Raw genomic sequence first — 11,895 nt, 5'->3', positions numbered from 1 at the left:
TCAGACTGCCACCGTGGCTTCCTGCAAGGAATAAGCAGAATTGGGGTTATATTAAGAGTCTGGAGCTCCCAATAGGACTGAACCCACCATCACAAAACAAACTTTTCGTGACTGGATCTCCAACAATCGGTTTAAATATTATGCACACAACTCAAAAAATGGTCTTGAAAACAAAATATTTCCCATTTAAACAAGCTTTTGGGATAGTGACATGGTAAAGAATCTCAGGATATTATTGCTTATTGCTATGTGCATTCAAGAGCCCTGTTAGAACCTTATACAGTCAGAGATCACAGTATAAATAATGTGAGAACTCCATTCACTGAGATCTCATTAACTGTGTAATATCTGAAGTCGATTTAAAGTGTGACCTTTCACAAACTGTAGTGTTAGAATGCAATTTACACAGATCTCTAATGTTATAACATGAGTTGATTCACAATGAGGCCTTACTGTAATTACATAATGCCACAATTCACTGAAGTTTCTCAATTCACTCTGAAGTGGCACTAACTGTGTAATGTTAGAAGATAAGTTACACAGAGATCTCATTCTAACAATGTACTTTATTACACAAAACTAGGGCTCATGGGGTTGGGGTAATATATTAACATGAATTGAGAATTGGTTAGTGGACAGAAAACAGAGTAAACGGGACATTTGGCAGGCTGTAACTAGGGCAGTATTGCAAGGATCAGTACGTGCGTCTCGGCTATTTACAAACTGTATTCATGACTTATGAGGGGACCATGTTTTCTGATGTCATGGAGTTAGATGGGGAAGTTAGCGATGAGGAAGATGTGTAGAGGCTACAAAGGGATATAAACAAGATGGATGAATGAGCAAAAACATGGCAGATGGGATACCAAGTGATGAAATGTGAAGTTATCTACTTTGATAGGAAAAATTTAAAAAGTAGAATTTTTTAAACATTGAGACACTAGAAAATGTCACTATTCAGAGGAACTTGGGTGTCTTTGTACACAAATCACAAAGTTAACATACAGGTACAGCAAGAAATTAGGAATGCAAGTGATATGTTAAGCTTTATAGCAATGGGATTATTATACAGGGCATCGGTGAGCCCACAACTGGAGTACAGTTTTAGTCTCCTTACCTAAAGGAGATCATACTTGCCTTAGAGGGAGTGCAACAAAGGATCACTAGACTGACTCCTGAGATGAGGCATGTCCTTGAAAGAGAGATTGAGCAGACTAGGTCTATATTTCATAGAGTTTAAAAGGGTGAAAAGTGATCACATTGAAACATATGAAATTCTTAAGAGGCTTGACAGGGTAGATACTGGGAGGATGTTTCTCTTGGCTGGCACATCAACAACGCACGATCATAGCCTCAGGACATTTAGGACTGCGATAAGGAGAAGTTTCTTTACTCGAGGGTTGCGATCTTTAGCATTTTCTACCCTATTGCTCATTCAATATGTATATTCAAGCCGGAGATTGATAGATTTTTGGGCATTGAAGGAATTGAGGAATATGGGGATAGGGCGGGAAGGTGGAGTTGAGGTAGAAGATCAGGCAAGATCTTATTGAATCATGAAGCAGGCTTGAAGGGCCGAATGGCCTCTTCCTGATCCTATCTCTTATGTTCGTAAGATCTTCATTCACACCGAAAACACACTCCAACTATAATGCTAAAGTTCGATTCACAGAGATCATGGTTTAATATTAGAACTCGCAAGTGCTGGGAGAGAGAGAGGAAGCACAAATATTGAAAAGTGCGATCAGTCTGTTAACAGAGGAAGAGAAAAATTGTAAAGTGACATCACCGTACGAGGAAGAAAAGTGGGATAAGTTGCAGGTAAATATTTAATTTGATCTACCTGGGGAGAGCATCACGAGCCTGATCAACCACAACTGCAGTAACTGTCAGCAGCTCGGACTGTCAGCTCGAAGGTGCAGAAATTGCAGGGTATCGGAAGAGGGTGGGTCAGTCACCTGAACACCTTCATCCAGAAGGCAGTGATTTTCCTTAGATTAGGTACTGCTACAGGTTTTGTTAGTGGTCGAGGACAGGAGGATGTGACTGCGAGTCAAAGTAAGGGGATGTCAGATGCAGTGCTGAAGAAGCCTCAGCCTTTGCCCTGATCCAAACAAGGTTCTTGCTGCAGTGTGGGTGAGCAAACTGACCACAGCAGCACATTCTACGGGGCCATTCAAGTGGCTGAAGTGAAGGAAGATCTCATGATGCACGTTCAGACCAAAATCTTCTCATGAAGGGAGAGAAAGGGAAGGTGGTAGCCACAGAATCAGTATCACAGAATTTTAACAGCACAGGAGGCCATTCAGCCCATTGTGTCTGCACCAGCTCTCCAAATGAGCATTATTACCTAGTGCCATTACCCTGCCCTTTCCCCGTACCCCTGCACATTGTTTCTATTTAAATAATTACCTAATGCCCTCTTGAATGCCTCGATTGGACTTGCCTTAACCACACTTCCAGGCAGTGCATTCCAGACCCGAACCACTTGTGAGAAAAAACTTTTCCACACATCACATTTGCTTCTTTTGCAAATCACTTTAAATCTGTGCCCTCTCGTTCTTGATCCTTTTAGGAGCAGGAACAGCTTCTCCCTATCTACTCTCTCCAGCCCCCCTCATGATTTTGAACATCTCCATCAAATCTCCTTTTAGCCGCCTTCTCTCCAAGGAGAACGGTCCCAACCTCTCCAATCTCTCCTCATAGCTGAAGTTTCTCATCCCTGGAACCATTCTTGTGAACTTCTCCTGCACTCTTTCCAATGTGTTCACATCCTTCCTATAGTGTGGTGCCCAGAACTGTACACAATACTCCAGCTGAGGTCTAACAAGTGTCTTATATAAATTCAGCATAACCTCCCTGCTCTTGTACTCTATGCCCCTATTAATAAAGCCCAGGATACTATTTGCTTTACTAACTGCTCTCTCCATCTGTCCTGCCACCTTCAATGATCTAAGCACATATGCACCCAAGTCTTTCTGCTCCTGCACCCCATTCAAAATTTCACCCTTATTTTATATTGTCTATCCATGTTCTTCCTACCAAAATGCATCACCTCTCACTTCTCCACATTGAATTTCATCTGCCACCTATCTGCCCACTCCACCGACTTGTCTATGTCCTATGTAATGATAGGCGATGGGACATTCAGAAGATCGATATAGAGCTTTCTGAGGTTGTAAGCAATATATCTCCTAATTATTTTTTGGAGTGCATGGGTGATTTGTGGGCTCTTTAATTTTTTTTTATGATCACACAGTCATGGTAACTTAAAGGGGTTAACTTGTGTGCAGCCTGTGTGGGGACCTTTGTTGGTTTAGAGGAACACTGTTGTATTTAGTAGGGCAGATAAAGGGGAGCCAGTGGATGTAGTATATTGGATTTTTGGAAAAAAAAATCTGGAAAGGTTCCACACAAGAGGTTATTACCCAAAATTGAGGCTCATAGGATTGGGGGAGAAACATTAGCATGGAATGAGCATCAGTTAAAGGACAGAAAACAAAAAGTAGGAATAAATAGGCTCTTTCGGCAGCACCTTCCAAACCCATGGCTGCTACCATCTAGAAGTACAGGGGCAGCAGATGCATGGGAACACCACCACCTGGAAGTTCCCCTCCAAGTCACTCACCATCCTGACTTGGAAATATATCACCATTTCTTCACAATCACTGGGTCAAAATCCTGGAACTCTCTCCCTAACAACATTGTGGCTGTATCCACACCACAGGGACTGCAGCGGTTCAAGAAGGCAGCTCACCACACCCTTCACAAGGGCAATTAGGGAAGCCCACATCCCGTAAATGAATTTTTAAATAAATGATACTTTTCAGGATGGCAGGGTGTAGCTGGTGGAGTGCCACAAGGAGCTGGTCTTGTGTCTCAGCAATTTCAAATCTATAAAGACTTATATGTATCAAGTGCAATGTATCCAAGTTTGCTAAAGATTTAAAGTTAGTTTGGAAGGTAAGCTGTGAGGAGGATGTAAAGTGGTAGCAAAGGGAGATAGATAGGTTAAGTGAGTGGGCAAGAACATGGCAGATGTTATACAATGTGACAAAGTTTGAAGTTATCCACTTTGGTTGGAAAAATGAAAAAGCAGAATATTTTTTAAATGGTAAGACTGGGAAATGTTTGTATTCAGACAAAGCTGGGTGTCCTTGTACAGAACCTTACCACGTAAGACCAGCAAGCGATTAGAAAAGCAAATGTTATGTTAGTAAAGGGATTGAAGTATAAGAGTAAAGAAACCTTATTACAGTTATACAGAGACTTGGTGAGGCCATACTTGGAGCATTGTTTAGATTTGATCTCCTATACCTAAGGAAGGATACACTTGCCTAAGTGTGCAATGAAGGTTCACTAGATTGATTCCTGGGATGAGGGAGTTGTCCTATGAGGTGAGATTGAGTAGAATATGCCTATATTCCCTACATCTAAAACTCTTAAGGGGGTTGACAGGGTAGATGTTGAGAGGCTGTTTCCCCTGGCTGGGGAATCTAGAACATGGGGTCGCAGAATAAGGGGTTGGCCATTTAGGACTGAAATGAGGAGAAATTTCTTTACACAAAGGGTTGTGAGCCTTTAGAATTCTACACCTTAGAGAGCTATGAATGCTCAGTCATTGAAAATATTCAAGACAGAGATCAATAAATTTTTGGAACTGAGAAAATTAAGGTATATGGGGATAGTGCACGTGGAGTGAGGCATATCAGCCAAGATCATATTGAAAGGCAAAGCAGGCTCAAAGGGTCAAATGGCTTATTCCAGCTGCTATTTCTCATGTTCTTCTTAGTTGTCTCCCTCTTGCTGCATAATGTTAGAACTTAACTCACTCTGAGATCCGTGCAATTGAGTGATGTTGGATCTCTGTTCAGGAGTGCCTGAGATTGGATATGATTGTGTCAGAGAAAGATTCCGCAATCATCCCAAACTGCTGCCAGGATAAGTACATGTTTGAGACTCTGTGTTGAGAGTACTGGCAGCACCAAGCGGCACAGCATGGTACCTCGTGCCAGTATATAGTTGCGGGTGCTTCTGGCAGTGTCTAAGGTCAGTGACATTGATCTCAGCGATGACTCAGCCCCTGAATTCACTCATAGGGACATGACGGGGCAGCTCAGCTCTGCAATAGTTCACTCTATGGAAACATTTTGAAATATTTTGCTGTGATCAGCTTGTGTATGAATGCAAGGATTATATTTGTTATAAAATGTTGGCACAGCTTGAGGTGCAGGCAGTCCTTGGTCAAACTTGGCAGCTGCTGCTATTCAACTGAGATCAAGAGAAGCTCAGTACATGTGACAAACACACTGGATATTTTTATCAGATTTGAAAACCCCCAAAATGGATGCTTTATTTCTACAGAAATAGATCTCATTTCCCAAGAGAGAACCACAGCTCTGAGCCTGGTGCTCCCTTTCACTCTATTCTCAATTTAATTCATATTCCTTTGCCCCCAGCACTTTCTGCTCACTCACCTGAGACCCACTTGGTTGTCATGACATCTTTTTCCCATGTAGGATTATGGCTGAATAGCCCAGGGTGTTGGGGACTGGAAGAGTTAGTGGGGGAAAAAATGTCATTTCAACCCAGATGGCTATCAGTAATCAAGATGTGATCTGATTGGAGACGAAAGGAAAGGTTGGAAAACGCTCAAAGTAATTGAACTGAGACAGGGATCAGTGAATGAAAGAAAGGTTTTCACTCCTGGAGTTTAATTCTTTAAATTTTACTGAATCTATACCTCAGATTCAAGGCTGGAAAACTTTGCACACGATTTTCTCAAATGAGAGCAACTGACTCCCGCTCTTCCAGCCTCCAGCTCCTGGCTTCCCCCGGCTCTCATCCTATGGTGCATCATTCTACTCCTGCCAGCTGTGGGCTCCCTCACAGGACTGTCCTGGGGTGCAGTCCTTTTATCCAAGTACTTCATCACAATGCCTCTGTCGGTGGATCGGTGTCCAGACCCAATCAACCAATTGAAGTGTTGGGAGCCCACTTGGCGATGCCAGACATACATGGAGGGGCCAGGACAGGAATGTAACCATGAATGTTGGTGTAGCTCTTTGGAAGCATGTCGTAGAGCAGCTGAGTTTTGTAGACATGCCTCTCTGTATGAGGGAAGCCTGGCAGACTGAGAATACTTGCGTCTGCTTGGTGAACTAGAATACAACCGCATCTTGTCACGGCCAGGGAGCCCTTCTCTTAGACCTGAGGGCTGCCTGAGAGTGTGCCCTGTTGGCGCTAGGATCTCACTGTTTAGATCGGAGAATAAGTCATCAATTTCTCCTCGTGGTCCTGACTTTTCCAAGTTTCCTTTTCTGTCTTGGAATCTCAAGTTTTCCTCCGGTTCTCTTGTTGCTTTGATATATGAGGATCGTCTGCTCAGTGAACTTAATTCCCCAGGCTGTGTCCCAGAGTAAAGTCTGATACAGGAACTACAGTTGGTCTGGTTAGGATATGACACTGGAGGGAGCAGATTTCCCACTGGCCTTTTCTCATTGAATCCAATACAAGATTTCACTGCAGGCACAGTCTTTGTCCGATTCCGAGAGCCAACATTCCCTGCAGAGCAACTGGCCAATTTCCTACAAGGCAAGGATAGTCTTCTTGTGAAATATTTTCTGTTATAAATATCCTGGTAATGTAATTCATTATTGCCGATAAATGGAATATAAGGAGACTTTAAGTCATTCCTAACATCAATCCCCCTGGTCTGTTGGGAGTGCATAAGGACCTCAGTTGGTGGAATGGGATGAGGGTTGTGGATTACAGTTACAGGTTTTGAAGCTAGATATTTGCCATCTGACCTGCTCTTGTATTTAATTATTGGTCGATCTGACCATCTTGTCTCCTGTTCCGAAGCCAGGGATGGAGATAATGTTGCTGGAAGGCAGCGAAGTTGGTGTCTGCTGGGAATATAAGGAACAGAAAGTTGTTTGCTGCCCTTGGCCTGTGATCCTTCAATCTGCTGTGATGGTGCTTTAGGGAATCTGTTTGCGAGGTTTTCGCCTGCACGTGTCCAATGCTCGATTGTCTTTGTTGCATTCTCCAAGGAAGTTTCCACGTTTGTAGATGAGACTAAGTCTTTGGCTGCCTGCAACATCTTCAACATGTTGGCTTGAGAAAAGCTCGAAGAGACAATGGGAGAGGCCACATGAAGTGGGCTGGAGACTTCCTGTACACCACTGAAACAGCTGTAAATTCCCTGAAAAACAGACAGCCTTGTTACAATTCTGTACACCTTTCGAAGGCAGGTCAATTGAAACCCTTTCAACCCAACCAGCCAGCTGAAAGATCATCTCTCCAATCACAATATAGTTTACTTTTGCGGTAAGGATCAGAAAATTTGAATTTGTCAAAGTGAAGTGAGATATTTCACTTCTGGAGAATCCTTGCACCTAATGTCTGCACTCCCAGGTCAGGGGTTAGATACAGAGTAAAGCTCCCTCTCCAATGTTCCCACTAAACACTCCCAAAACAGGTACAGCATGGAGTTAGATACAGAGTAAAGTTCCCTCTACACTGTCCCCATCTAACATTCCCAAGGCAGGTACAGCACGGGGTTAGATACGGAGTAAAGCTCCCTCTACACTGTCCCCATCAAACACTCCCAGGACAGGTACAGCATGGGGTTAGATACAGAGTAAAGCTCCCTCTACACCGTCCCCATCAAACACTCCCAGGACAGGTACAGCACGGGGTTAGATACGGAGTAAAGCTCCCTCTACACTGTCCCAAACACTCTGATGGCAACAATGTAATGATTCTTTCTAAGACTCAGTGGGATACAGTGTCCCCAAGACTTAATTCACCTTTAATTTGTAGAATTCAACCTGACCATGCACCCCTTACTGACCATGCTGTTTGAAAAGCCTGCCTCTGTAAATGACCTGGATCTTAGGACCAATTGTAATATTTCCAAATTTGCTGATGACACCAAACTGGTTGGGAACGTAAGTTATGAGGAGAATGCAAGGGAGTTTCAAGAGGATTTGAACAGGCTAAGTGAATGGGATGGAATATAATGTGAATAAACGTGAAGTTATTCACTTTGACAGAAAGGCAGAATATTTCTTCAATGGAGAGAGGTTGGGAAGTGTGGGTGTCCAAAGGAACCTGGGTATCCTTGTTCCTGAGTCACTGAAAGCCAGCATGCAGGTGCAGCAGCAATTAGGAAGGTAAATGGTATATTGGCCTTCATTGCTGCAGTTGTATAGAGCCTTGGAGAGACTGCACCTGGAGTATTGTACACAGTTTTGGTCTCCTTATCTAAGGAAGGATATATTTGCCATAGAGAGAGTACAATGGAGGTTCACCAGATTAATCCCTGGGAAGGCGGGATTGTTTTTTGAGGAGAGATTAGGGAGACTGGATCTGTATTCCCTAGAGTTTCAAAGAATGAGGGGTGACCTCATTGAAATTTATAAAATTCTTACAGGGCAAGACAGGGTGGATTTAGATAAGATGATTCCCCCTGGCTGGTGAGTCTAGAACCAGGGGACAGTGTCTCAGGATAAGGCGTCGGCTGTTTAAGACTGAGATGAGGAGGAATTTCTTCACTCAGTGGGTGGCGAATCTTTGGAATTCTCTACCCCAGAGGCCTGTGGAAGCTCAATCATTGAGTATTTACAAGACAGATGTTGATAGATTTCTGGAGAGTAATGACAGCAAGAGATATGGAGATAGTGGGGGAAAGTGGCATTGAGGGAGATGATCAGCAATGATCAAACTGAATAATGGAGCAGGCTCGATGGGCCGAATGGCCTACTCCTATTCCTATGTTCCTGGGATATAACTTTGTGTATGAGGTATCATAGTCCCTCAAGCTCTCTTCACTACTCAAAGGCAGTGAATTCAACATTACTGACAGATCCCTTGACATTCTGGGGCCTTAGAACAATGCCCTCTTCAGAATAAAGCAAAGAAGACATGAGGCAGGCTTTAGGACCCAGCTTTACATCTGCATTTCACTTCCTGCTTTGTTCTGTAGCTCCAGGTCCTGCAGGAGTGGAGGGAGGGGGCTCCTAAACTTGGGGAGGTCCTGCAGTGTGGAGGCCTTTCATTGGGATAGCGCCATAGTTGAGGGGGCAGTCCTGTAATTGAAGTATCCGTCATTAGGGGTGTTCTTGCACTGGGGCATCCTGTGTTTGAGGATCTTTTATTGGGAAGGTGTGGTCCTGCATTTGGAGGCATCCTGTTTTTGGAGCGTCCTGATAGAGGGTTGGCCTGTATTTGGGGTGCTTCTGCATGGGGTGCATGGTATTGTATTAAAGTCCTGTACTGGGGGTGGGTGAGGAACTAGCCTTTCCTAACAAAAGAAAAACCAGTAAAACTTGGCAATGGCTGGTACTGGTCCAAACTGCTCTTGTGGACCTTAAAGTGGAATGCCAGTTTGGACCAATACCAACCATTTCCAAGTTTTACTGGATGTTCTGTCTGTTTTGTAAATTGGATTCGTGGAATTTAATACAGGATCAGATTGCTGACCAATTAGAAAATTATGAACAGTTCGAGCTAATAATGACAGATTTCTAAGGGACAGGCTGTGCTTGACTAGCCTTACAGCATTCTTGAAAGAAAAGCCCAGAATAGTAGGAAGTATGTGGCTGGTTTTTAAAAATATTTGACAAGGTCTCACAGAAAACCAATTTCTACATAAGAATGGAATCGGAAGTTCTGCGGAATGTGAGATGGTGGCACCTGGGAATCGAGTCGAATGAAAGACTGCAAGTTTCTGGTGGGTGGTTATTCACAAGTGTCTGCATTGGGGAAGGATATTACAGTTAAACTGATTTACAAGGGACATCTCTAGATGATCAGAGTAAACTTTTCGACAGTGGACCTCAGGGTTACATTGACCACATCAGCTTCAGAATCATTCCAGCAATCTGCTGAATGGTTCAAGCTTGAGTGGAGCAGTGACACACTGGGAGACTAGTTAGTGTGAGTCCACATGCAGTGACCCCCTACTCCCGTTAATTGTATGTCTTATCTATTTGCATTCTGCCCCTGCCCCTTACCCCCACTGTCAAATGCTTCGTACCCACTCCACCCAGTTTCCCTTATCCACTCTGTCCTATGTATCTTACCCTGCTGATTGCTAGCAGAAAATCTGTCTTGCTGGATTTCTTTACATGATGTCTCAGCTTCCAGTACACCAAATGCTCCCAGGCAAAGACCAGCAGACTGAGGCCCATGGCCACCAGGAGCATGTAGAACACACCGGCCATGTTATCAATATCCAGTTTGCTGCTCATCGCCTCGTTCTTCTCATTCTGACAGATTCCAGTCAGCCAGACAGTGTGCAGCTTGTGTGTGTCTCCTGTAGGAAAAGGAATACAGGAAAATGTTTATTGATTAGACTGGTGGAATATTAAAGGGTAAGGGGAGTGAGGGGGAGAGTGAGATTAGACTGGGTGGGTTTTCATAATATTTATAGCACAGAAACAGACTCTTAAGCCCTACAGGACCATGAGGTTTTTATACATCATACAAGTCTCCTTCCATCTGTATTAATCTCACTCCATCAATATAACCTTCTGTTCCTTTCCTCCACATGTGTTTATCTACCATCCCCTTAAATGTCTCAATGCTAATCACCTCAACCACTCCCTGTGGTAGCGAGTCCCACATGTCCTGTACACAAAAAGCAGGACAAATCCAACCCGGCCAATTACTGCCCCATCAGTCTACTCTTGATCATCGGTAAAGTAATGGAAGGGGTCATCAACAGTGCTATCCAGCGGCACTTGCTTAGCAATAACCTGTTCACTGACGCCCAGTTTGGGATCCGACGGGGCCACTCAGCTCCTGACCTCATTACAGCTTTGGCTCAAACATGAACAAAAGAGCTGAACTCCCGAGGTGAGGTGAGAGTGACTGCCCTCGACATCAAGGTAGCATTTGACCAAGTGTTGCATCAAGGAGCCCTAGCAAAACTGGAGTCAATGGGAAATGGGGAAAACGCTCTGTTGGTTGGAGTCATACCTATCACAAAGGAAGATGGTTGTGGTTGTTAGAGGTCAGTCATCTCAGCTCCAGGACATCACTGCAGGAGTTCCTCAGGATAGTGTCCTCGGCTCAACCATCTTCAGCTGCTTCATCAATGACCTTCCTTCGATCATACGGTCAGAAGTGGGGATGTTCGCTGATGATTGCACAATGTTCAGCACCATTCGCAACTCCTCAGATACTGAAGCAGCCTGTGTCCAAACGCAGCAAGATCTGGACAATATCCAGGCTTGGGCTGACAAGTGGCAAGTAACATTCGCGCCACACAAGTGTCAGGCAATGACCATCTCCAACTAGAGAGAATCTAACCATCACCCCTTGATGTTCAATGGCAATACCATCACTGAATCCCCCCACTATCAACATCCTGGGGGTTACCATTGACCAGAAACTGAACTGGACCAGCCATATAAATACTGTGGCTACAAGAGGCTGGGAATCCTGCGACAATTAACTCACCTCCTGACTCCCCAAAGCCTGTCCACCATCTACAAGGCACAAGTTAGAAGTGTGATGGAATACTCCCCACTTGCCTGGATGAGTGCAGCTCCCACAACACTCAAGAAGCTGGACACCATCCAGGACAAAGCAGCCCCGCTTGACTGGCACCATATCCACAAACATTCACTTCCTCCACCACTGACATACAGTAGCAGCAGTGTGTACCATCTACAAGATGCACTGCAGGAATTCACCAAGGCTCCTTCGACAGCACCTTCCAAACCCATGACCTCTACCCTCTGGAAGGACAAGGGCAGCAGGTACATGGCAACACCACCACCTAGAAGTTCCCCTCCACATCACTCACCATCCTGACTTGGAAATATATCACTGTTCCTTCACTGTCACTGGGTCAAAATCCTGGAACTCCCTAACAGCGCT

General features: G+C 44.2%; 1 protein-coding gene across 1 annotated transcript in view; it reads right to left on the bottom strand.

Moving 5' to 3' along the window:
- Window positions 1–11,895, bottom strand: part of LOC144667644 (glutamate receptor ionotropic, NMDA 2C-like) — a 178,668-nt gene continuing 166,773 nt past the window's right edge. Inside the window, exons 12-14 of the mRNA XM_078529118.1 lie at window positions 10,092–10,324; window positions 6,779–7,207; window positions 1–21 (exon numbers count right to left, since the gene is read on the bottom strand). Of these exons, the coding sequence (XP_078385244.1) occupies window positions 1–21; window positions 6,779–7,207; window positions 10,092–10,324 (683 nt within the window). The remainder of the gene's footprint in view (window positions 22–6,778; window positions 7,208–10,091; window positions 10,325–11,895) is intronic.

This window comes from Cetorhinus maximus, chromosome 24 (assembly GCF_964194155.1).
Source record: "Cetorhinus maximus chromosome 24, sCetMax3.hap1.1, whole genome shotgun sequence".
Classification (NCBI taxonomy): Eukaryota; Metazoa; Chordata; class Chondrichthyes; order Lamniformes; family Cetorhinidae; genus Cetorhinus; species Cetorhinus maximus.
This window is presented reverse-complemented; position numbering and strand designations above follow the sequence as displayed.